The sequence below is a fragment of the Meleagris gallopavo genome, chromosome 3 (genome assembly GCF_905368555.1).
Source record: "Meleagris gallopavo chromosome 3, MGAL_WU_HG_1.1, whole genome shotgun sequence".
NCBI lineage: Eukaryota > Metazoa > Chordata > Aves > Galliformes > Phasianidae > Meleagris > Meleagris gallopavo.
In genome coordinates, this window is record NC_139406.1 from 91,675,876 (window position 1) to 91,703,773 (window position 27,898).

The 27,898-nt window shown below is 40.3% G+C and overlaps 1 protein-coding gene across 12 annotated transcripts in view; it reads right to left on the minus strand.

The window, feature by feature from the left end:
* The window catches only part of TSNARE1 (t-SNARE domain containing 1), a 469,319-nt gene that overhangs the window by 251,999 nt on the left and 189,422 nt on the right, over window positions 1-27,898 (minus strand). For all 12 annotated transcript variants that reach the window (XM_085221765.1, XM_085221753.1, XM_085221755.1 and 9 more), the window contains 2 exons: window positions 4,679-4,769; window positions 1,714-1,788 (listed from right to left, as the gene is read on the minus strand). In XM_085221765.1, coding sequence (XP_085077891.1) covers window positions 1,714-1,788; window positions 4,679-4,769 — 166 coding nt within the window. The remainder of the gene's footprint in view (window positions 1-1,713; window positions 1,789-4,678; window positions 4,770-27,898) is intronic.

Below are 27,898 nucleotides of genomic sequence, written 5' to 3' on the forward strand. Positions count from 1 at the left end.
AGAATTAAAAGTCTTCAAAGCTTCCAGAATGACAAGGTTATCAGAACTGAAACGTGTATTTAAGAAATGACAGCTAGGACGTAGATAAGTAGCAATTTACCACTCAGATTGGTTTCCTGACGCAACTGGGCATTCACAAAATGCAGAGGCTAATTTTGTCACTTCTGAATTGATGACAGTTTAAAAAAAAAGAAAAAGCAGACATACAATTCAGATGGATTGTACTCATGAACATTAAAAAAGTACAAAAAAGGTGTGTATATATGGGGCTGGAACCCTTTACCTGAATCCTTTCAAATTCTCATTTAATGGGATAAAGCCATTTCATTTAAAGCCCTCACACTTGTGTTTATGAATAGGGCAGAAAAAGAGTTAATAGTTGTAGAGACAATGAAATGATATTATAGCATATACATGCTGTTGAAGAGCAATTTTAGGCACTTATTAAAATATTTTTTAAACCATAGCCAGCAAGTATTGGAGAATTAATCAGAGCAGAATGGTTCTAATAAGAGAAATTGTTTCCAGCCAGTATTTATACAGCTTTATACCAGTATAATTCCAGTATATTCTTCCCAGGTGTTGCAGGCACGGGTAAAATGTACTAGAGTAGTATGAGAGATCGTGTAGGTTATATTTCTACAGAATTCAATTAATCCAGATATATGTTCAAATTTGTTATATGCAGGTAGCAGCAGAGGAGAGAGAAGTGTTTTGAAGATGGTAAATTTAAATTGTTACTACAGTGTTTAAAAGCAAAGCAAATCTGCAGAGTCTCCCCAGGGTAAAGTGGAAGAGCAAGATGCAAACGGAAGCTCTAGAGTTCAGCATTTGTTTGTTTTATTAAACAGCTTGATCTCCTTGACAGGTCCATCCAACCCACAGGATGTGTTTGGAAACCTTCTGGCAGAGACACAGAGAACAGAAGAGCCATACAGCAGGCTAACAATTAAGGTAAATAACAGTGTTGCCTGTACATTATTTGCAACAGAGGTGAGGGGGACATTGTTCAATTACTTCTTGCTCTCCCACTGAGTGGAGAAACACAAAAAAATTGTAGTGGCTAAGACAGGGGTACCACTGAATGTCCATCAGATAAACAAAGACAAAGTTTTGTTTTTTTTCCTCTTCCATAGTTCTGTCATTGTTGCTCAGCATAGAATTATAGAACCACAGATTACCCCAAGTCAGAAGGAACCCAAATCCTACTCCTGGCTCCATAGAGAACCACCTAAAATCCAAACTCTGTCTGACAGTGGTGTCCTCGAACTCCAGCAGCTCAGGGCTGTGCCCACTGCTATGGGGAGCTTGATGTTCCAGGCCCACCACCTTCTGGTGCAGAATCATTTCCTAATACCCACCTGGCCGTCCCTTGACACAGCTCCCTCATGAGGAAGCTGTAGGCCACCATGAGAGCTCTCCTTAGCCTGCTCTGCTCTGGGCTGAACAAAGAAAGGGACTCAGCTGCTCTTCATCTATCCTGCCCTCCAGATCCTTCCCCATCTTCATAGCCCTCCTTCAGAAGCTTCAGAGTTGGAAGGGACCTTCAAAGGTCATCTAGTCCAACTCCCCTGCAATGAAGAGGGACAGCTGTAGAGATGAGATGAGATGAGCTGTACAGAGATGTTCCATGCTCCTAGCAGTCATGTTAGCTCCCACTTATTGTGTTCCCAAATACACACTCTGAAAGGTAAAAACAAGAGAGCCCCTCACCTTCTGCACAGCTCCGTATCTTTGGATGGCATCAGACAGCTGATTCTTCAGTCTATCCAGCTGAAGTCGTTCTTGCTGTGTTGGGAGAACAAAAACTTGGTTAGCAAGACCTGATTCAAGTAGTTGACTCTTTCTTGGGAGGTCTGGGGAAGCACAAAGAGCTGAGAGGGGACAGCACTAGGACAGCTGACATAAACTGGCCAAATGGATATTCCATACCATATGATCATGTGAAGAAACTGTAAATTCATGGATTTTGGCTAGGGGCCAGCACTGCTCAATGACTGACTGGGCATTGGTTGATGGGTGAGGAGCGATTGCTTTGTGCATCACTTGTTTTGTAAATATAAATATACATGCACACATAAACACGTTATATGTATATATATTATTACCATTACTGTTATTTCTTCCTTTTCTGACTTAGTAAATTGGTCTTATGTCAACCTATGAATTCTCTTTTTTTTTTTTTTTTTTTATTCTCTCCCCAGTCCCACTGGGAGAAAGGAAGCAAGTGAAAGGGCATGTGGTGCTGAGTTGCTTTCAGGGTTAAACCACAACATTTAGACAACTGCTTAAGAATACGAAAGTATTTTATAAAGCATAGGATAAACAGCTTTAATTTTTAATGGGAGCATTTTCATACAGAAGAATATTCCCAGTCTTATAGTTCATCATTCAAAGATTTAAAACCATTTTTAGAACAGGGTAAATATCATTATTCCCACTCTACCAATAAAGGCCTATAAACTTTGTTACTTACGCAAAATAAGACAAGACATACACCCTGGAGAGCTGATCTAATGGTCCAGCACTCATTCTACAGAAACACGGAATCCAGATAGGCCTCTCCATTTAAGCCCTTTGAGATTACTTTAAAAGGAAGGCCTAAAATAACCATGTGCTATTTTACATCAATCTCCTGCCTTGTATCACACTGATCCCCTTACATCAGTATCTTTGCTCCTGAAATACTATCAATTTGCTCAGTCAGGCATCCTGACTCCAATAACTCCAGCAGCACCTGGAGCTTCAAGGGAAGTCAGAGAAACTCCCACTGTGAACCTTGCTGGCTGTGCATTATGGCTGGAAAACAAGGAGGGGAAAGGATATACATTTTTTTGTCCATGGCTGCATACAAAGCAATACACAGAATAATGGGTTGGGAAGGTCTGATTATAAAGCTCTAAATTAATTGAATGATTTTCAAACTGAGAAATTTTATGGGAGGAAAGTTTGAACTGCTACCAAGATCCCCAGTAGGGACTTGCCAACGCAGCAGTTGATACCCACCAGAATCATTAATTCTATATAAGGGAGAAGGGCTCCAGGCTTTATATCAAATCTGTAGGTTTAATTACTTGAACTGCAAACTGTTGGAAAAGAAGAGTTAAAAATAATAAAATCTGTTAAACGAATTGACCAGGGAGTAGAAAAAGTTATTAGGTGATGCCAGTAGAGAGTGGCAAGTTTATTCCTCATATTACTAAAATTGTTTATGTGTCGATTTCCTTCTGGTCTTAAATATTCTCCCTTTAACTTAGCAATTTTTTTCCACATGACAGTAAAAGCAGTTCTGCTGACAGTTTCTACTGGACACAACATTGACTTCAAAGGCTAATACTGACATTTTTGTATGACACTGTAATTGGCTTTAACATGACCTTGCCTGATTTCCCTTTGGACCCAATTTACGTCACAAAATGGTGCCCAAATCTCTATGCCTCCAAGAAGAAAACTTCTGGTTCATCAAGGTCTGATGCAATTATTTTCAGAGTGTGCAAGGAAAAAATATAGGCCTTGAAATCCACTATTAATCAAAGAAATGTGCTAATAACCATCAAGTATTAAGGCTGATGCCTGCATAAGGTTGATGCCAATAAATGGAAAAGTCATTTAGGGGCGATTTGACTCGTAACTCCTTTTCTCAGATGCTTGTTTGCAAGTGACTTAAATCTGGACTGTTAAATGCACTTGGACAAAGTTCAATTGTATTTTCTTCAGTTGTGTTTCTGTCAGGTAGAAGGAAGGTGAGAATAGAATTGTATTACAGTATTTTGGAAAAGTGCAGGAAGTGAGTGAGGATTAATACCAATTTGGGTAAATTTCTGACCCAGAAAATACATGGATTCTGCTATCAAGAACATAAGAGATAACTGCTCAGCACAGTCAAGGAGAAAATGTCTTTATTCTTATTTGTGAGTCACCTGCTATAAAGGTGAAACTTCTCAAATCTCACACCTGGAGTTGGCTCCCCTGGATTCCATATGTTAAGCTGCTGCTCCTCCCTGCAGGTCAAATTCAACAGGAATGTATGGGATCTAAAAGTCTTTGAGGAAAGGTCAGAAATTATTTGATTGTCCATTCCTTGCCACTGGAATCAGGGAATGGGAGACACTCCTACTCCTTTGACAAAGATGTTCATGCGAGTTGAACTGACCGATGACAGAAGACCACTGTGTCCACACAACAGATTGCTGTGGGGTAAACTGTAATTCAAAGTTTGGCTTTGATCTGGCCATAGCCTGTAAATATCTATCCCCCCCACTGCCTTCCTTGAATGAATGCCATATCCAAACATTGTGCTGCTCTCCTCTTTCTGGACTTCTGAGCACATTTATAAATTCATCTGCACCAAGTGCATCTACTGCACTACTGAGTATTTAATCAACTCCAAACTCACGTAGAGATGGATAATCTCTGTACTTTCATCCAAACTGCATGAGACCAGTTACAAAATCATTGCTTTTGAATCCCACATGATCCAGGTTTTGGGAGAAGAATAGGTTCCGAAGCTTTTTCCAACAGAAACACAAGCCATGCTTATTGTGTAACAGTAAAGGAAGCCATAACAAGACATGGGGTTCAACAGCTTTAAAGCATTCACTACCCACTTCTTTTTTCTTTATTCCTCCCTCCACAAGCCCCAGCACTCTCTCCCAACAGCATCTTGAATGACACATACCCTGGATGAGCCTCTGACAACCTCAGACAGCTGCTTGATGGCTTTGGTGCTAGTCGTGATGGTTTTATTAGTCTCTTGCTGGGTTGCATGCCTGCAGAAGAGGAGAGACGATGTGAAATGCAATTGAAATTAATTGCATAATGAGATACTTACAGAGCTTCATCAAACTGCAGAGCGGTTGAAACAACACAACACACATCACATGAAGCCACGGTAGGACCATGCAAGTCTTGGGTCCTGAGTAGCAATAACAGACAGGGCTGTAGGAACACCTAGCAAGGAGCTGCTCAAAACATCCCTCTCTCAATAGCACAAAGAAAATGCCTGTAGACCTACAGAGTCAATGAGGGAAGACAAAGTGAAGATCTAGCAGGCAGCCAGTCCATCATACAAGATTGGTATTGCAACTGAAATTATAAAAATAAGGGTTATATAGGAAAGAGAGATGGGATGGGGAAGTTGTTTGATGGCTTGCCCAGAAAAGTATGGTTGCTGGGGAGAGAAAGAGGCAGATGTTGAGCAGGACAAGTTTCCTTATAATGGTGACCTCCCTGCTAATGACACAGTAGCTCCAAAGAAGCACTGTCAATGCACAGAGGAATATCAAAGCACATCTAAGAACTAAAACACGCAGGCAGCAAGCCAAGAGAGTTGCGATTCCCTTTTGCACCTCGAATTCCACTACAGTGTCTTGTAAGATGGTCGCTGGCATCTCTGGTCAGGACCAAACAAAGTAGGGGAAAGTGATGTAAGTGCTGCCCATAGGGATTTAGCTCAGCCCAGTAGTTCCCAAGCTTCATAAGGTCAATGGAATATTTTTAGCCTCTAAACTTCCCCAGAGAGAACTTCAAACCATTATTTTTTTTTGAGCTTCAAAACCTTTTTTTGAAGAAAGGGGTGGCTTTCAATTATGTTTCAATCAAAAAGTCAGGAAAGGCTCAAAAAAATACCTAAAGAAAATGATCTTTTTCTTCCTTAGAGGACATCTTTAAGTCATAGCTGTAGTGAAAAACTCATTTGTCAGCTACTCTGTTTTAGTCAGCAGGATGCGGAGTGAATGGAAGCTCTCTGATTAAAAAAAAAGATGGCTCATTAGGACCCTTCTGTCCTGAAAACCCAGGGCATGTCTCAACCTTTTAGCTTCTTCCATTGGTGAAGCATTGGAACAGGCTGCTCAAGGAGGTGGTGAAGTTGCCATTGCTGAAGGTTGTCAACAAAAGGGTAAATACAGCACTGAGGGACATGGTTAGTGGGCATGGTGGAGATGGGTTGATGGTTGAACTAGATGATCTTAGAGGTCTTCTCAAACTTTAATGATTCTATGACTCCTGCTGCTCTGACAGAACTAATGGATACTATCTCTTGCAAGACTTTTTTCAATGTTTTCCCTCTCTCCTTTGAGGAACAAGCACAGCCCCAAGCACAGCCTTTACCTAGCACAACTTAACTACAAATACATTGAGCCTTATCAGTAAGCACTGGGACAGAGCAGAAAGAACAAGAATTGCAACATTCACCACCACAAGAAAGTTTGGATGCCTTCATCCACAAAATCAAGTTCTTTGCACGGACAGAACAGGTGGGAAAACTTCTAGGATAAAAGTACACTGACTTTATGGATTGGACCTACCCAGTAGTCAAGGAAAAGCTTAGCATACCATGACGATGACATCTCTTTGGTGTAGAACAGTAATTCAGATGTATGTTAAGGATTGAACATGTGCAGAGAAGGCATAGATCCTGTGGCACCACAGAGGAAAGAAAAACAATCTACTATAAAGACAGGATTGGATCAGATAGCTAGTTTTTCTGAGCTCTCCTTAGTTACATTAAGATAACGTTTCTGCATCCATTCATCAAAATGCATTTATTTATGATTGCATGGCCCACAACACCGGCTGACTAATTACATTATCTTTAATTTGAAATAGATGAGGTCATCTCTGCCGCAGCCAGGTATTCCACATAAGAGAGGGAGCACGGAATTGAATCCTGCCCAATCACCTACCCTGAGGACTAAACAATTAGACTCGTCTCTAATCTTTTAATCAAGTAAATCTTGCCACCAAGTGCATGAATTCCATAAGGAGCCATCTCAAGACGGAGCCTTTCATAATGCTAGAGTTGACGTCCAGTTATTTTGCAGACCTCATTAAATCATCTGCCTGCTGAACACGTCAGGGATTTACGTACCAGCAATTACTGATCCTCAAAGTAAAATGGTATGTTAGGCTTATGCGTCTGATCCTGCCCAATTTCTAAAGCCAGAAAGAATCTCCTGCATTTGTATTCTAATGCAAATTTGATGTTAGATAACTTATGTAACAAATCCATACATCACACAGACTTTGCAGTGAGTTGCTACCAAAAAAAGTGGGTGAGGGAATAAAAAAAAATGAAGTTCTTCTTTCCACCACTTAATTCGAAATGCACTTTAACTAACACGCTGGTGCCTGATTTTAGTAGTTCCCACTATGCTGTCAGAGCAATTAACTTCTTATTCTTCAGCCTCACAGATACGCTCAGGAATCAGACACTGATTATATTTAATTTACATTAAATGCTATTAAGATCTTCAATAAAAATAAGGCCTCAAAGCTCCAGTCCCTGCAGGATTTGAGTTTAACATGTAACGATAACAAGATATGTCACTATTATTATTATTATTATTATTATTATTATTATTACTACTACTACTACTACAATTATTATTATTATTATTATTATTAGCTTTCTTTATATTTTTCTCCCCTCACAAGTGTGGAAGGTAATTAAAGGGGTATCTCTGATGAATAGAATTTGCTTCTGAAAAAGTCTTCCACACAATAGTAAATAAAACAGTCTAAAGAGATACAGAGTACCTAAAATATAAACTTTGTAATGGACTTACCCAGCTACAGCAGTATTGTAAAAATTAGCATCCAAGAATGGAAAAGAAAAGGGCATCTCTTAGGAAGAATAACACCTCTTGCTGTGCATTTCTGTATGCACAGAAATTGCAAAGACAACGCATTAAATAATACAAGAGATGTCACACTGCTGCGTGAGCATTTCCTACGGCTGCTGTTTTCTTTACCAAGGAACTATGGTCCACCAAATCCACAATCTCCAGCATGCAGCTGCTTACAGTGTGTTTTTTGAATGATCGTATCTGTAATTAATTTATCCAGTTTTAAAATGGGCATAGTGAAGATGCAGATGCAGTGACAGCTGCTTCCCTTCTCTGTGGTGACAGACTGAAGGAAAGATAAACACCATCACTCCCAGAATCCCCCTCATTTGTCCTTCTTTCCCCCAGCTTTTATTGCAAAGTGTGATGCCATATGATGTGGGATATCACTTTGGCCAGTGTGAGTCACCTGTCCTGGTTCTGTCCCCTCCCAGCTCCTTGTGTCACCTGGCAGGGCACTGAGAAGCTCAGCACTCCTCATAATAATACTTGTTCCTGAAGTGCTTTGTTTTTTTTTTTTTCCCATAAGGAAATGGAAATTGTAAATATTCATATACAAAGCTGGGAAACCTCATAACATTCAGCATCCTCTTTGGTATAGCTCAACTGCATTGCAATGGAGAAAGCATTTGAGAGGACAAGTAGATTTGGGTACAACTATGCCAGTGAGCACAGTATACTTTAAGCCACTCATTTGCCTTTTACACAACAGCTGTATTTCCCCACCACTGCAAATTTTCTTGTGCAATGGAAAGTAAAAATTGTAATGCATGGAGCAGAGAACTGGGCATCACAATCTTGGCTCAAGCAGAAACAGGTTAAGTATCTGCATGTGAATATAGTGAATATAGACTACATAGTAGTCAGATGCATAATTACATAAGGGTGCAACAAGCATGCAGAAAGATATTATTTACATTGTAAGACTTCAGCCGATCTGTCTGTTGTACAGCTGGATTTTGTGAAGGACTGTGGGACCTGATGATAGACCACATCAAACTCCAAAGGTATTTATATAAAACTTTACACATTCGCCACAGTGACAGACAGCAAGGAGTAATTCTAGTCCCTGTAGGCTGTGATTCTTCTCTCTCCACCTAACCAAAGTGTTTAACTTCAGAGCAAAGCCAATGGAGGACCTTCATGATCTGTGTAGGGGGGGCCCCCATGGATACTTCAGGGAAGCCTATGCCTACACTACAGCAGTAATCCACACCTTTTGGGTGTCCCCCACACAGCTGGGCTGATCCTACAACAGAGCTAAGGATATTTCATAGAACCATAGAATTACAAAATCACAGAATGCCTTGGATTGGAAGGGACCTCAAAGACCATCTCATTCCAGTTCTCCTGCTGCACGCATGGCTGCCAACCACTAAATCAGGCACCAGATCAGGCTGCTCAAGGCCCCATCCAACCTGGCAATTTGCAGGCTGATGCGTCCAACACTTAGGATAGCAAACACTTCACAATAGGATGGAAAGATATGCTGGATTATGTTGGTATAATTCTGCCCACAGTCAACACTGTGCCTCATCCGCTGGGGCTGCAAGCAGAACAGGATGGAAGCAGTGGGCATCTCTCAGAGAATCTCTGAGTATTTATTGCATAGGTAAACAAAGCAGAAAGATGAGCTAGGAGGAATAGTTGCTTTACCAAGCCTTAAACTATCTTTATTACTGTACCATTAAAGCCACCAAAGGAAGAAAAGCTAAATCTACTTGTTCAGTCTCCACAGTGATGCTCAAACTTTTTTTTCCTTTCTTCTTTAGGAACTGCTGCTGCATGTTGAGGAAGCATTTACAACAGACTAAAATAAGAGCCCTAATTCTGTTCTGTCAGCAAACCCCTTTGCATAGGTGTAAATCATCCAGCCAAGTAAAAGCCAGGAGAAAAACAGACTGCTACTTCCAAGATTGAAGCGACACGATCTTCTATAATAAAAGAATCATAAATTTCCAAATTGCTTGTCACTTCAAAGAATGAGGAAATGTGGTGCCCTCATTTCTCTTCAGGGAGCATAGGGGATGACCTGTGGTTGTGTGGGAAGAGAAGGGGTATTTTACCTGGCACTGTGTCATCTCTGGAGATGAGCATGGCTATAGGTTAGCAGCTACTTTATTCAAAGATTCTGAACTAAGACATATTGCTTGCAATCAGATAGTAGCCTTCACAGATTTCATCACAGAAATGAAATTGAGAAAACCCTAGTACAATCCTGAATAGTCCTTTTAGTTCCTATACAGTTTTTGTTTGTTTTGTTATATTGCCTCTTTAAAAAAATAAATAAAAATTATGAAGCAATTCATATGATTCTATGATTCTGTGAAAGCATGGAGAACACTGGATCTAATCAAAGCAACTCCCCTACCAAATTTGTCCAGTCACAGAACCATAGAATCATTAAGGTTGGAAAAGACTTCTAGGATCACCATCCAACCATCCACCTACCACCAATAATGCCCACGAAACCATGTTCCTAAGTACTACATCTAAATGTTTCCTGAACATCACCAGGGGTGGTGATTCCACCACTTCCCTGAGCATTCCGTTCCAGTGCCTGACCACTATTTCAGAGAAGTTTTTCCTAACATCCCATCTGAATCACCCCTGGCACAACTTGAGGCCATTCCCTCTCATTCTATTGCTATTTACCTGGTAGAAGAGGCCAGCTCTCGCAAGTAGTTACTCAATGATCTGCTGCCAAAAATTCAGGTTTGTGTTTTTCAACTAAGTCACATGCAGGACATCATATAAGACCCTATCTTCATATCACCTACAGATTAGATCAGAATTGCTGGAGACTACATCTATCAGGTCATAACTCATAGCTCAGATGGCACCCAAAGCAGGAACCAGCGCTGCCATTAGTCACCTCTCAAGTGACTTCTTCTCTCACCCAGATTATTCCCAAATCAAGTTTTAATTTTCAAAGTTTCACTGTATTTCCTAATAAAAGAGTCCCTTGGATCCTTTGTAAATGCCTTGCCAGAAGTGAGCTATATTACACCACCCTCTCATTACCCACTAAGCCTCTTAGCTTATCAGAGACAGAAATTAATTTAATTTGCCATAATTTCTTTTTTATGAACCCTAGTGCCTACTGATCATGACAGTCATTTTTTTTCCTCTAGGTGCTAATAAACCAAGTACTATTTTTCAACTGCTCTTCCAACTTACATCGTACTGGAGCAGCCCATCTTACTGCACTGTATTTTAGCAAAAAGCAAGCAGGTCCCCCTGTTCCTACTCTAAGGAACTCGCCTGCTCTCTGTGAGCTCTTAATATTCACCATTTTCTCTGGTATTGCCCCAATAATCCTTTTAGTGCCCAAGACTAAGTGTTCTCTAATCATGACTATTCTGATGGCTTTGACGGTGCTCCTTCTGTTGTGAATTTTGCATTTCAGCATTAGTGGGTCAATGCCAGTGATGGAATGGTTAGTAAGACGCATCCTTGCAGCAATTCTTAGTGGCATAAGGCAGAGGTGGCTGCTGCAAAGCCAGAAAGCAACATAAAGCCCATACACAGTTGTTACCATGTCTTTCTTCCAGTAATTTACTGCAGCTCCCTGCTGAAGCTTGGATAAAAGCTGTCATTCCATCTCCTTTCAGAAGCATTATGCCCATTTAAGATTCAAGTTTGCTTCATTCTCATCCATGCAGCAGGAGTTAATGCAGTCATATGACTCGCAGGGAGAACACTATGCTGGTTGAGTCCTGCACACCAGCCACAAAGACAGAAAAACATTTCATATACTGTATAGGAGTGTTAGAAACTCCTTCCCTGAAATTTGCACAGAACTAGATGTTGTCTTATGTTTCTAACTCTCAAATCTTTTTGGAAACCTTACATACTTGGACTGCAATTTATGCAAACTTCCTGTTCTAAGTTGCTTTCTGCAGAGTGCAGCCACAGACACAAAAAAACAATATACTGACTCCCACGGACTTCATGCAGACAAAAGAGCCAAATGTTCTATCTGCTTAAATATGTTCTCTCATATTATATACTATTGCAGTCAATAGCTTCTACTTTTGGGAAAAGCATCAGAAAGAAAAAAAGCTTGTGTATTCCTATTTATTTCCCAGCCGAAAAAAACAGGGAAGTACAAACCTGTCAACCTCTCTTCTGTATTGGGGAAGATAATGGAACAGATCTTCTTGGAAAAAAGGGAGGTGATATGGGTTAATTTGTGTGGCTTCACCAAGGGCAAGAGGTGCCTGAGTTGGTCCAGAGGAGAAGATAACCTTTCTCTTGCAACACGATAACACCAGGCCCCACACCAGTTTGAAGATCATGGAGCATATTGCCAACTTTGCTTGGACTGTCCTACCACACCCACTGTGTAGTCCAGATTTGGCACCTTTTGATTTCCATCTGTTCAGAATGATGAAAGATGGATTGTGTAGACAATTTTTCTAACAACAATGCTGTCATAGCAGCTGTGAAACAGTGGGTCACCTCTGCTCTGAGCACCCTGATCTAGCTGTAAGTGTCCGTGTTCACTGCAGGGGAGCTGGACTGGACAATTTTTAATGATCTCTTCCAACTCAAACAATCCAGTGCAATAGCACTCCTTCCTTACACTGCAATTTCTATACCAATGTCCATATCAGTGTGTGTGTGTTTGTGCTCCTACCAATTCCAGCTGATTATGTAATTTGGATGGATTTGAGAGATTCTGGGTGTACAAGCATAGAAGAATATGCCCTACACACAGACATGTATGTAGGAAAGATGTGGATAAATGGACTATAGATAAATTGACCAGCAGATTAATTTAGCCTATTATCCTTCCCACACTTGGTCTCTTGGGCTTAGCATTTAACGTGGGTGTAGTACTTGATACAGCACCGTGAAAAGTAAAGATGAAGGGCACTCTACTGATGTGAATGAGTGATCGATTGCTTTAGCTCTCCTTGAGAAACTGCACTGAAACCACCATTAATAACAAGAGCTTGTGCCTTCTACCTTGGAGTACGAAAACTCTCAGTGAAGATACGTGGATCTTTTGAGGTTTATTCTATTATTTAATAGATGTTTTTGCTTTTTCCTGTGTTTTCTTGACAAACATTCACAGAAAATATGAGAAAAGGGAAGAAATCACACAAATTTCTGAAGTAGAGGCATTTTCACCCCAGAAAAGTTGTGTTTCATTTAAGGGAAGACAACTTTGTTTGAGAGCAAGCTATTTTAATTGAAAAATGAAACCACTTCACTCAAACAACTGTGAAGTGTTTTGCTATTTTGTGAAGTGAGCAAGAAATCTACAGCAAATGAATGGCTCAAGAGACCTTTCATCTTGCTCTTATTATTTGTGTCTTTCCAGTTAGAGGTATTAAACCACAAACGCTCCTATATGTAGTATTAAATTAAGCAGTGTGCCTAAACCTAATTCTTCAATCAGGTTTTAAATGAGAAAGAAAAGGCATTAGCAGTGATTTTACCACTGAAATCGTCAATGTGTACTGAACAGGTTATCTTATAAACCTATGAAAAACGTTCATCCTTTCACTAGCAAGAAATCTAAATAGCAAGGGAATGACAAGTAAGTATTTTGTAATCTAAAGTGCAAAAATAACTGGTTTATCGTCTCCAAGAAGATCAGCTTAAAGACTCAACACAAATATCCAAGAAACACTGCAGCAATGCATGAAAGCCATGTTATTTAACCATAGCATCAATTGAATCAATAGAATCAAGTGCTACATATTGCAGAAGAAAGAAGTAACTACATACACAAAGGGGACATATCCAATGAAGTTATATGGACCGCTCCATCTCAGACAACAACATGGTGGAAAAGTAACCATAAAGCTCATAGTCCAGCTTGGAGGAAGATTTGATACATGCTGATTTCCTTAATCAGCAATGTGAAGAGACTTTAAAAAAAAAACAACAGGAATGGGGTGTCTGGTTTGTTAGAAGTCCTCCTCCTAGGCATTGAAGAAACCCTTCATAAACCTTCCTAGTGAAGTTAATAAGTGTTTCACAATGAATATCATTAAGCTGTCTGGACAATGCAAGTGGACTGGCATTTACACCAGATGTTGAAGACAGATGGAAAATCCATTAATAGTGAAATGTCATGCAGAGAAACTGAGTATTTTGCGAACTTTTGATCTGTTTAATGTGTTTCAACATCATCAGGGGGAAAAGGCAGAGGCAGGGTCACAGCTTCAGCTTCTAAGACAGATGCATAAGGATCTCATAAGCTGGATGTCTCATGACATCTCTTTCTTTTCCACCTGGAAACTCTATGAAAATGAGACAAGAAGATTTTGGGTTTATTCATCTGGGATTTCAGTACACCTGGCCTTCCCAAAAAATTCTACACCTTATACCTGCAGCCCATGTGCAGCAAAATCATATCCTAAATAGAAACAGCATCCTCTGGATCTCTTGTGTATCACAAAGAACACAAGCATACCTTTCTGTCCATAAAAAACATGATCTTAATGTAGTAGCTCTACATGTTCACATACACTTACGTTCCCAAACCAAAACCAATAGCACCTGCCTAGCTCACCTACATCTCACATTTTTTAGTAAGAAATCTCAACTTTTTATAAAAGAAGTGAAAAGTGACTTTTTATAGGGTTTGATAGGACAAGGACTGGCTTTAAACTAAGAGAACAGAGATTTAGACTAGACATTAGGAGGAAATTCTTTACTCAGAAGGTGGTGAGGCATTGGCACAGGCTGTGGATGCTGTGGATGTCCCAACGCTGGAGGTGCTTTAGGCCATTTTGGATGGAGCCCTGAGAAGCTTCATTTGGTGAGTGTCAACTCAGTCCATGGCAGAAGAACTGGTAACTTTAAGGTCCCTTCCAACCCAAACCATTCTGTGATTCACCTCACTGGACTCAATCATCATTCAGAGATGCCCTACAGAAATGAAATTAAAATATTAATCTAATATCCTTTCTCCCAAACTAAACATCTACCAAGGGTTTTCTAATTATCTAAAATAAACAAACAAAAAAATCACACAACTGTTTGTTAGTATAGTTCTACTCTATATACCTCTCCCTAAACTACCGCATGCCCTCTTGCAAATACTTGCATTCCCAAAACATGATTCCATTCCTAACCCCTGAGCTAGAACATGATCCCTTCCCTCACTACATCTTCATGCATTTCTGAAGCACACTTTCCCATCTTCCTGACTCACAGGATCACAGACTGTTTGAGGTCAGTAGGGACCTCAGGTCCATTTGGTGGAAACACACCTCAAGCAGGGCCCCCACAACATGTCCAGGGCCACGTATCCAAGGAGGAGACTCCACAACCTCTCCATGTAGCACATTAGGACATGAGAACTTCTCACCCTGGTCCCTCAATCAAATCTTGACATGGGATGCCCAGAATTTTATGGCCAGCTCCATAATCGCCTTGACATGAGAAAACCCAGAGGTACTAAATGCTGGACCATTCGGTCTTGTTTTCTTTCTCTCCTCCTGGTCCTGCCCTAGATGTGATTTTGGAGAACAGCAATACACAGATAGGGAAGCTAGCTGAAGGAAAGAGCCATTTTAAAATACACAGCAAGGCACAGAAGTCGAAGTTGGTAACAGTACTGGCGCTCTACGAACTCACTCCTTTGAGGCACATGTGCCAAGATCTGATTTGTCTGATTTGTAAGCAAGAGAAAGAAGAAAAGAAAAAAATATGAAAATAATATATGATGGAAAACAGCTTTAAACTATGTTTGCTTGAGAGCAGGATTTTCTGTTGTGGCTTTATTTGTTTTCATATTGCATTTCTTTTTCAAAAAAAGCACAGAGATGACTAAAAAGAATTGAACTGAGAAGAGAAATGGATCTCAGCAGCGTACTTACCACCTATTGCTCTACCCTGTATACTTCATATGCCTCTTTAAATCTGACATCTCTGCAACTTTCTGAACATAAGGGCAAGCTGTGAAGTGCAAGGGAAATTAATATATTTATCCTGTACAGAGTGCAATACATTTAAAATACTGAGTTCCTGAACTCTAAATACTTTTATTCCTATCTCCTTCACTGTCCTTTCCATTCAACTTATGTTTCACTCTGACTTGCATTGCCGTTCTAACAACACTTTAATTTAGCTGGCAGAATGATGTACCTGTCTCTTTTTAGGAATGATTAACTTTCCAACAAAGAGACAAACTCTTAAAGGAAATGCTACTGGTGAGGCTTCTCTGCTGATCAGCCCCACATTTCATCAATTTAAAGATCCTTCAGACTCTCAGGTGACAATAATGTGTAATTCTTAATGTACCACAAGTCTCTCTTCCTCACCACCTTCCAGCTGACATCAGGTCATAAAACATCCTAGCAGTTAGATTACAAAAACATGATGCCCTTTATTGGCCAATAAAACAGCTGCAAGAGCAACCACGTGAATGAAGACCCCATTTCGTGGGGCAATAAATTTGGCACTAGCACCCAAAAGGTACTGCTATTACAGGAGTTGTGCAAACCACCATCCGTGGTCCATGACAAAATGCCCTAGGCTGTGGCCAGAAGGATGCTATTTCCAGGCGCAGAACAGCAATTAAAATGCATTGTCGGTGGTCCAAAAATTCCCCACTAAGAATTGGACACAAATATGTAATAAAACAATAAACAAACAGAATAAAAGGTCTGAGGAACTTAATTACAAACCAATAGGCTCTGAGTTTTGTTTCAAGTAAGGTAAGACTAGCTTTTTCTGCTGGCTGAAGACAATGGACCAAGCAAATAACGAACTCAGACACAGCAACTCTTTGATTACAGTGAAGAATATCCAATTGTTCCAATCCATTCACATGTGAGAACTGCAAGTCCAGTTCTCAGAAACCTCTGCTGCTGATAGCAAGTTTGCTCTCTAGGGGGAAAATGGATTCATCTTAAGAACTGCTTTTAAAAGCCCAATGCAGGTACTTGAAAGAAGAAAATTACCTGATGAAAGATCAATAGTGTTTCTCCTTTCCCTGAATTGAGGCTTATGAATGGAAGAAAATATTCCTGTGCCAGATTCTCTGTTGCCTTGCTGCAATGTTAGCTATTGTGAATGTAACTAAGCTAGGAAATTATATATTTAGAACCACATTGCGAAAATCACATTGCATTTACGCAGGTAGGGACACGCAAAACAAGAAGAAGAAGAAAGTCACACTCAGTGCACTGTAATAGCAGACAAATCAACCCAAACATGCTTCCCTGCACTATTTAGTGCTTAAAAGCAGACTTTCATTCACTACTATACGTATGCTAAGCTTATGCAACAGCTACTCAAAGTCTGTGCACTGCTGACCAATTACCAAAATAAATACAGCAGTATTACCCATTAAAGGCCCAAAGCACCACAGAAGAGGTGTTCCTGAAGTATGTGACTGATTTTTATTTTTTTTAATCAATACATCTTACATCAATACATCAGATTAAAATGCAAGAAGCTAAGGGGAGTAATCCTAGAAATACATGGGTTGTTTTTTTTCATTTCTTTCCCAAATGGACAGAAGAGTTTTTCAGACAAAAACTGACTTCCTGAGCAGAAAGAAGATCAAGATCTGTAGAGCTATGAGGACATGAGATCTTGGGTAAATGATGACGATGCTTACAAGGAGCACAGAAATTTTCACATCTTACTTGCTTGCCATCTAGCTCAAATGTATTATGCAGTGTGCATTGTGGTAGCACCAGGAGACAAATTCCAGCTCTAAATCGTGGATTGGTTTTGAGCAATCTGAATTAATAATTCTACATCTGTCTAAATAAAATCATTACAGATAGAGGGTTAGGAAAATACATTATTAGAAAGTAGATTCTCCCATGCTGAAAAAAATGAACATCTCTTAAACACGCCTCCAGTCCTTGTACTTCTATTCTGAAACTGGCTATCCAATGACACTGCCACATTCACTACGTGCTCTGGCCTTTTGGGGATCAAACATCGCTGACATACTGGATTCTCGGTGGCTTTAATGTTATTCCAAATGGGACTCATTACCATCCAGTGTTAATTTGTTCACTGAGATTGAATCAGCAAACTGCCCCAGTACTTATCTCTGTTTTCAAGACTCTACCCAACTGGAGAATACACAAATACTAGACGAAATCCACACTTACAGCTTATAATATGTGTAGTATTCAGCTACCTGATCACATAGCATCCAGGACTGCATCATTGAGTAAGTACCAAAATACACAGTTTGGCTCTATTTAAAATCATTAAGATTGGAAAAAGATCTCGAAGATCATCCAGTCCAACCACCAACTCATCCCCACCATGCCCACTAAACCATGTCCCTTGGTGCCACCCAGAAACAGGATGGCTGGGGTTGGAAGGGACCCCAAGGATCATCAAGTTCCAATGCCCATGCTGCACGCAGGGTTGCCAACCACTTGCTCAAGTACTAGATCAGATTGCCCAGGGCACTATTCAGCCTGGCCTTAAACACTCCAGGAACAGGGCATCCACAACTTCTTGAGGCAGTCTGTTCCAGCACCTCATCACTCTCCCAGCAAAAAACTTTCCCATCTAACCTAAATCTTCCTTCCTTTAATTCAAAACCACTTCCCCTTGTCCTAACACTATCTCCCTTCTAAAAAGTTGATTTTCCTCATGTTTCTAAATTCCCTTTAAATACTGGAGGGCTGCAATGAAGTCTCCCCTCAGCCTTCTCTTTTCCAGACTGAACAAGTCCAGTTCCTTCAGCCTGTCTTCATACAAGAGGTGCTCCTGTCCATTGATCATCTTTGCGGACCTCTTCTGGACCCTCTCCAAAAGCTCCAAATCTTTCCTGTGTTGGGGGCCCTAGACTTAGACACAGTACTCCAGCTGGGATCTTACGAGGGCAGAGTAGAAGGGAATAATCACCTCCCTCAGCATGCTTGAAGTTTTGAAAGACTAAGAAAGCCTCTTCACCCCACAAACTCCTTTGAAGACTATAAGCTTTCTTGATTTTAAAGCTCTTTTGCTATCTAGATGCAGAGAATCCCTCCAGATCAGGTTTGAAACTGACAACCTACAAGCTGTATCAAATTTTCTGGCTGTATCACTCACTCGGGTCTCTACCCCGAGAGGTAGATAAGACAATAAGGCAAGCCAGCGAAAGGCATGAAGACAGTTTCAAGAAGTTACAAGACGTTACAAGACGTTACTGAACCTCAGTGTTTTCCTTAACCAAATTTTGTACCAAGGCAATGAAGACCCAGTGACAGTGCTCCATTAGCAGGAGTTTGAAGAAAACCTCCAGAAGCCCCTTTCAACAACACCATCCTGTAACTCAGCGAGCTCTGCTCTATTCATAAAATCATAGAATGGCCTGGGTTGAAAAGGACCACAATCATCATTTAGTTTCAACCCCCCTGCTATGTGCAGAGTCACCAACCACCAGACCAGACTGCCCAGAGCCACATCCAGCCTGGCCTTGAATGCCTCCAGGAATGGGGCATCTACAACCTCTTTGGGCAACCTGTTCCAGTGTGTCACCACCCTCTGAGTGAAAAACTACTTCCTAATACCTAACCTAAATCTCTCCTGTCTCAGTTTAAAACCATTAATTCACTGGTCTGGTGCTCTTCCCAGCACTTACTGCCATTTTCCCAACTCTTCAGTCCAAGGGGAGTTTCCACTCTTTGAAGGCTGTGTCTGGTTAATCAACAGTGTTTATGAAAATGTCTGGTAAGCCCTGAATCAATCATACAAGTTTTAAAAAATAAAAATAAAAAATACTGCTTCCTGATTGTCTACTTTTCCATACTAATGACACAGAAGAACAATAAGTCAGTGGTATGTAGAACAGCTAAGAGACCTATTGATATTTTTAGCTGTACCTGCCGAACACAAATATTCTGCCCATACATTTCACTCCATTAGCCTAACATTAGCTGGTTATTTTGCGGTCATAGGCTCCTCTAATCAACTACATCAGACTGGACTTAGGCTCTGGCAGACCAAAAACACTGCTATGCCCAGGTCTTTATGATCACCTTAAAGTCCTGCATTAAATCCTGCACATGTGGCTTTGAGCACAGCTGCAGCCATTCAGAACTCAGTATGTTGCTGTGACTTTGCTGACACAGATGTTGGCAAATTCTACACCTTTGTTGAATCTGACATCACGTTCTGATGTAGAGGTTCCTCATTATCCATGCTCCTACTTGTCATCTAGATGAGTCCTTGTCACTTGCTTCTCATCCAGACATTGTGCAGTGTGATGCTGTAGCTCTTCTCCCTCTTCTCTCCAGAAATAGGGCCACTTTTTTCTCGTGAGTGGAGATGAGAGCACTTAGCCAACACCTCATCCACCCTGTATCACCCTGTCCTCAGCATGATTTTCAAATGGGTCTCCCTCACTTAACATCCCCTCTGTTACAGTAGCAGGATCTCATTTGCTGCTCAAAAACACTTTTCTAACAAAAGTCTTAAATAAAAGAGACCCTTTTACTATACCTTATAGAGGATAAGAAAAAAATTCTATCAGCAATTTAACCTTATCTGCCCCGGAAACCTCCATACGAGGAATTTGCTGAATCAGATGTATTCTGTTTGATTACTCCTTATCAATCTATTATATTAATGCATTAAATTGATGTGGTTTTAGAAATGTACTTATTTTTATTATATTGGAGGTTGAAGATGCCAGAGGTAACTTCAAAGAAAGGTCTGTGGCACTGTCTTGCAAGAACAGAAAATAAAATCCCCAGCAGCAACTTTTGAGCAACAATACAAAATCAACTTCTCAAATGTTTGGATGTGTAGCAGGAAAACTGATGGGGAAGATTTCCATCTCAACTATTCAAAAGTTATTATGCTATTTTAGGGGCTTTTTGCTTAATGGAGAATAAAACAGCATAGAAATATTCACCTACTCTTCTGCTTCCCCTCCCTAGGTAGCTGCCTTTGTAATACTCTCAGTGTTGGTGTGGTGGCTCTTCAAATGCAATGTGGTTGAAAAACAGCACACAACATTACTTGAAAAGAAAGAGATCATTTAATCTACGAGTCAAATTGTCAATTGGTTCACAATTCCACCTCCTATAACTGGCACAGCAAACTGAAACTTGCCTGAAATTTCAACACTTTAGCTACACCTAATATTATTCACCATTAGGCTTTAATCCAAGCTGTAGGAGCCGCTACCTCTATGCAGCTGTGGATTAGCCAGCAAGAAACACACCTAAGGGAAGTCCATAATTTTCTTATTAAATCAGACTGAAATATCATATTATTTTTTCCATGTCCCACTGACAGTCTTGATGGTCACTTGAGTCAAAACAGTAACTCCTTTACGATTCCCCAACCAACCCACTACTGTCCAGACAGTAAATTAGAGGTTATAAAATTTTTACTAGAGTTTAGGCAGCACTGTTAGGAGCCCAACAGTAACAGCTGCCACAGACTCTTGAGAAAATCTGTCTGCTGACAGGATGGCTGGAGGAAATTCAAAATATTTCTCTGCATTGTTAAAAACGCAGAGCATCTTAGCATCTCTCTAAAACCACACAAATGTCAGGCAATAATAAAAAAGTAAGAATACCATGGGTTCAGGGGAAAGTACTGACCATAAGAAAACCTCTTTCCTAGATGTTGGGTTTTTCTGTGTTCCCTGTTTAGTAAAATCCATTTATTGTATTAAATAATTGTTCCTTACCTGCAAGACAAGGTGAAATTTACATTGATACTATTTATACTCTCCTATTTACAATAGAATCATAGAATCACAGAATGGCTTGGGTTGGAAGGGACCTCAAGCACCACCAAGTTCCTATCCTCCTGCCACAGGCAGGGCCACCAACCTCCAGATCTGGTACTTGATGTAAGTATTCCAGATGTTGATTGGGAGAACATAATACATCAAAAAAATATGAGGAAATAATCATAATAAGGAGATGCTGTCCTACTTTGTACTTTCTGCAACTCTTTTAAAGGAAGATAAAGAACTTAGGTCACCAAAAAGCTGCTACCTCCCATCCATACATCCTATTGTTTCCCATCAGCTGCCACTTTCTTTTTCTTTTTTTTTTTCCTATTTCATAATTTATTCCTCCACACAGAAAACACTGACCAAACACAATATTACTGGGAAAGGAATGCAATTAGTGAGCAAAGTTACTTCTGTGTTGTCATTTCAGCTTCTCTGCCTCAGTTCTTCATTCTGTTATATAAAAGATTAGTATCTACCTCTGTTCTCCTATTTTGTGCACTTTTTCTATTGAGATGGGAGGTTCTTGGGAGCATGACCCAGTACAGCAATGCGATGCTCTCCCTTGGACTCCCGGTGTAATACAAATACTAACAAACAATACTGAAATCTCATTTCAGGAGCAAGATGTAATTGGGTCTGAACTTACCTCCGGTCTTACACTGACGTAATTCCATTAGCTTTAATGGAATTACTCTCGATTTCTACTGGTGTCTTGAATTGAGCTTTTGCTTTTCAGGATTTATATACTTTGTTTTCCCATCATTAAAAAAAGAAGCCAGGCAAAGTCATTTCCAATTCATTTTTCCTCCCAATAAATTCAAGCATTATTTTAGTTTATCTGTGCGACCTTCACTTGCTCTTGTACATCAGCCATCTAATTATTCACGGCTCCTGTAGGACGCTGCATTCCATTATCTTCTATTTATAATCCAAGATGTCCGTGAACAAAAGGGGAAAGGGTACTCCAGTACATGCAGTTCTGGCCTTGCTACCATTTTTCTTAGTTGTTTCCAGGTGTTCTCTGCATATAGCCTCTCCGTTAACCTCCTGAAATTTGTGATCTTTTAATTGTAGCTTCCCACGACCCTCCTCATGGCTTTTAAAGGGAAGATTCAAAAAGGCACCACAGAAAAATTGTGGCTTAGCAGAAAGATAAAGAGATATTTTTCATCCAGTTCAGTTGAGATTAGGTAGGAAACCATTTCTGGTGATCTGAAGGATGATCATGGAGCGGTGGGAGATGGACTTCCAGATCAGTCAAGTACTACAAACTACCTTCCCCTCAGCGCTCTGCTAAAAATACTGAATTATTTACTAACTGTCAATATAATGGTGGATTGATTTTGTAAATTAGAAAGAAAAAAAAAATACAGTCACAAAACGTGAACAAGTCAATCAAATACAGGCAACTGTATATAGCAAAAACATCCTTCTCTCCACTGACTAAAGAGCGCTTATGTGAGACCAGCTCAACAAAAACACCTCTGCTGAAATGTGTGAATCCTTCCTGGCAGGAGGGGAAACCTGCTCACCTCCAGCATCTGCCCATCTTTGCACAGTAGGAGCTTTTCCTTCTGTTCTGTGAATGATTCCTCTGAAAAAGCAGTTCAAAAGCTTTTTAGATACCTGCTCAACCTTCCTTTTATTTCACAAGTGAAGTATACCAAACCATCAGTGGCTAGTTTCTCTGGATAAACATACTCAAGACCATTTTACATTTTATTTTCTTCTTGCCTTTTAACTCTTCTGGTGCTGACTTCTTATCATCTGTTCTTATCACTCCTCCTCCTGCTAGATTTAAGAGCTCTTTGAATGCCACTATTTTCCCTCCTTGAAGGTGCTATTACTCTGTAATCAAGTCAGCTCTCAGTCTCTGTTCTGATAAGCAAGCTGATTGTGCTACAATGCTTGATGAGGAACACATTCTCCCCAAATCTCAATCATTTCTCGCATTTCCTTCAGATCCTTTCTTGAGTTTTGCCACAATCCTTTAAAACCACAAACACCGAAAATATTCAACTGTGCTTCCGTCTCAAATTCCTTAGTTAATTACAAAGAGAGAAAAAAAAAAAAACACCTTTCTTCTCCAAATCCATTATTTCATACAATTGTGAATGACATCCCTGAGAATCTATGCCAAGTTCCTTGACTCACTTCAGGTCACCACTTTGCCACATGTATCCCATATTCATGATCACAGTTCATATTTCATTCTCTTAGCTGTAATTTTGGGGTTGGCTGTATAGAGATGAGCTAGAAAGAGCTTAGCCTAACACTAGAACAGCTCCTACAGCCTGCTCAGTACTTTCACTGACCTTTGCATCAGCCCTGAATTCTAGCAGCAATATTTTTACAGGTACTTAGTGCTGACTGGTGAAATGACTTCTTAGGATCAGGTCCGGTAGCAAAGACAGAGAAAACCCATTAGAAATGCTCTGCTTTGATTCCCATTAACTTTGCAGAGATCTCTCACAGCTCTTATCATGTCTTTCAAATTCAGTAAACCATGGAGGAAAACTCCTCTCAGGTGTATGTGTCCTGAGGGTTTACTGGGAGAGAAGGGGCAGAGAGATTTGGGAAACAAAGATGATGATTTCAGGTCACAAGGGAGTATTTAGTTCTTCATCAGAGCGAGACCTGGACAACTATGGTTCTCCTCTGATTCCTTTCTTCCATGGAAAGAAAATGATCCTTATAGGTCCCTTCCAAAAACAATTATTATTCCTCTCATCTTCATTTCTGTTCTGTCAGAGGAGATGTTGGATATACAAAAAAAAATCCCAGTATGGACAACTAGGGAATGTATTGCAGCAACGCCTCCAATGTGGTCTAGATGTAATCAGATTAGAAGGATTCTTGGTAAGACTTTCAATCAGCTTTATAGTACTCTCTATCACTGAAATTCACACTGGACTTAAGGAATTGAAGACATGACACCAGGAGAAGACAAGAAATGCCATGAAAGCTCTTTCAAAGGACTTTTTTTCTTGCAGGCTTCAGCAGATGAGGCCATAAAAATGATGCAAGGGATGGAAGATCTCTCCAGGCTGAAAGAACTAAGGCTGTTCAGTGGTGAGAAAAGAGGCTCTGAGGTGGCCTGATAGTGACATTTCAATATCTAAAAGGGAGCTACAGGAAAGAAGAGGACAGACTCTTTAGCAGGGTCCGTGGCGACAGAACAAGGGGAAATGGCTTCAAGTTTAAAGAGGGGAGATTTAGGTTTTGGTATAAGGAAAAAGTCTTTTACAGTGAGGATGGTGAGGGACTGGCACAGGTTGCCCAGAGATGTGATTGATGTCCCATCCCTGGAGACTTTCAAGGAGAGGCTGGATCAACCCCTGGGCAACCTGATTGAACTGCAGTGTCCCTGTTCATTGCAGTGTGAGTTGGACTAGATGACCTTCAAAGGTCCCTTCCAAATCTAAGGGTTCTATGATTCTGCAATTCTATGAGCGCTCACATACCTGCCAATACTGAAGAAAACAACAATGCAAACCATTCCTGTTTCCTTCCAAAAAAAGAAAACGCTCAAATCATTTGGCATCCCAAAAACCTCTCTGTCTGCAGCAGTGTCAGGGACATAACACCTCAGTAGCAGGTCTCTAACTTCAGCAGGCTGAAAGGAACTTAACAACATTCTGTCCCCTCCACACATGAGCATCTTTCCTGACATTAATGAATGCATGTGTCTGTTACTGGCACCAATGGGATATAAGAAAACAACACATCTGGTTGTGTGCAGTGCACTGTTAAAAACAGTGCTGTCATTACAGAACATCAGCCCAGTCCACAGATTACATTCACTGAAGGGATTTAAGTCTTAATTAATGTCATTGAAAACGTCAGTTATTAAAATCCATTCGCACAACATCAAGAGGTGAAAATTCTTTATTTATTCTGTGTTTCTCGCTGAATGTTTCTAAGCTTGGCTTTCAGTTAGCTGAGAACATTGACGCTTGCCAACTTCGCTATGCACCTTCACCAATCCCTGCTGGAATTGGACTGACCTGCCAAAAGATCTCCAATGTACATGTTTCCTGGGATTTTGCAGGGGCAGGGAGGAGTTTTTCTCATTCTGTCTACTGAAAAGACATCATTTCAAGAGCTGTTATGCTGCTGATGCAATCCTGTTTCTTTAGAAAGAACATGCACAAAGACCTGTTCCTCAAGCACAATAAAATGAGAAGGAAAAAAAAAAGAAAACCAACAACCAGCCATCAGTTTCTTTTCAAGCTGCCTCTCTGGCAAGCTCTGTGGCCCAAAGACTCCTGTCATCCGAATGCTTCCACAACCACCCCTCCAGTTGCCTTTTTTGCATTCTTCAGGATGGGAGCTTTTATCATCTGCATAATGGAGCTTAACCGTTCCTTCTGGATAGAGAGAATTAAAGGCAGCCTGCATATCCGTCACCTTTGGGAAAGGGAAGTTAAGTCTGAAAAGCTGAACTCATGTGAGCCAGCCAGTAGGCTTTTAAATACTTTGGAAAATAAATAGTGTTACTTCTGAAATCGCCTTTGCGGCAGCAATTACAGCTTGCAAAATCAAAGGTGCTGCTAATGCTGAAGTAAAGTTTGATTCCTCTTCTCATTGACTTCACATTTGCAAGTTGTCTGTTGTTTTTTTGTGTGTGGTTTTTTTTTTTTTTTTAATGCTCTCTCTTATGCAAGACCTTGAGTATTTATTTTGACAGCTTACATTATTCAGCATGCAATTAAACTTTCAAATGTATTGTGTTCTCATCGCTTAAAATAGCTTTGGCAACATCAGTTGGGTTTCTCAATCCCCCACAGAATGAAGATAAAGAACATCTCTGCTGGATATTTTTGCAGGTTGCTTTTTTTAAGCAAATACAGTATTTTAGGCAGTCTCCATGTTTTGACGTCTTCGCACAATTCCTGCAAATACTACTTGCAGAGTTTCCCAAAAAGTTAAAATGGCAGCAGGTAAATGCAATATGATTTAACATAATGGAAGGAAGCACCTGATGACCAAACTACATCGACTGACTCCATAAGTTCATATTGTTCCCAGTCCTGCCTGTTCCCTGTATTTTCCAGAAGAAGGTCGCAGTGGGGGGAGGGAAGAAAGTACCTCCAGAATGCAGTCTCTTCAGTTAGAAGACAGACTTAAACTAACTGTATTCATGCTAAGAAGCAACTGCAAACATATTTTCCTCTGCCAGGTTTGAACCCAGCATGGGACAAAGAAGACAAAAGGTAGTGAGTGTTCTTCAGCTACCATGGTTGGGTTAAAGTGAATGTCAACCCCACAAACCTCTTGATAATTCCCTTCAAGAACAAAAGGCCATATCAGCCACCAAACACAAAATTTACAGTTCCTTCCCATTTTCAAATGGAACTCCAGTGCTGCTTTCCTTGTTCACCATTTCCCTAAGCATTCTCATTTTGTAAGCTGCAGAATAAGTTTGCTTGTCATCTCCTCTTCCATTTATGTCAGCAATCATCACCCACGTAAGTGCTACCTCTGCTTACTGCTGGGGTTGGATGTGCAGATGCACATTAGTGCTAATATTACTGACCTGGTAATCCACAGAGGGCACCTTTGAACAGCAGTTTGATGTTCAATTTGAGGACAATGTTAAGGTTATTAATTTGATTCTCATTATATAACGCTCAAGCAAAGTTAGGATCGTTTTCAGATATCCTAGTTTTTAAATGAGATGGAAAGCATCAGGATAAGTCCTGAAGCTTTGGGCTTGTTTTCAGTTCCACAGTACTGGCAGAAGGAAAGGGAAAAAGGGAAAACAGGAACAAGAGAAAGGAAAAGGGGGAAGGGAAAAGTAGGATGGGAAGTTTGAAAGAGAAAAAGGGAAAGCGAAAGGAAAAGAGAAGAGAAAGGATAAAGAGAGTAAAGAGAATAAAGATGGAAAGTGTTTTACGTGGTGATGTTCCATGGTTACTATTATTTCTTCTACAGTTTAATACCCTGTTGACGTTCAAGTGAGGGACTCATACCTGGGAGTGCACTGTAACTGGTTGTTATACTTGTCACCACTCCCTGCAAACACAGCTTAGTTGTCTCTGCTGAATAAAGCAAGGATTAGGTGTTATTTTTTCCCTCTGCCATTTAACACAAGACTATCTCCTGTCCTCCCTCAGATAATCCATGTCCCCCAATAACTCAACCATACTCATCTTCCTCTGGGCTTCAACAACCTGGTCCAGAGATGACATGTATACAGTCCTTCAGTTGACATACTCACAGCCCTAAAATTTAAAACCTATCTAAAATTTTTCCATTACTTATGTTTTATTTTATAGCAAGGATGTACTTACTTACAGAGCTCTTCGCAAGCAGAGGTTTCCCAAAGGGATGCTGCAATTCAGTCCCATGCAGGAAACCACCACAGCTTGCACAAAAAAGAAGAGATTTTCTCCTAGAAAACCTTGGACAATTTCCCTCTTTTCCCAAGATAAAAAGCAGTAAGTTGCTGTCACTGTGCTGGTCTGAGAATGCATGTAAGACACCATTTTTTGATAGAGTTATTATATTTTGTCAGAACAAGTGGTAAAGCTGCAAGAAGCTTTAGGCCTACAAGGCTGGTCTCTTATGTTTGCAGAGAGCT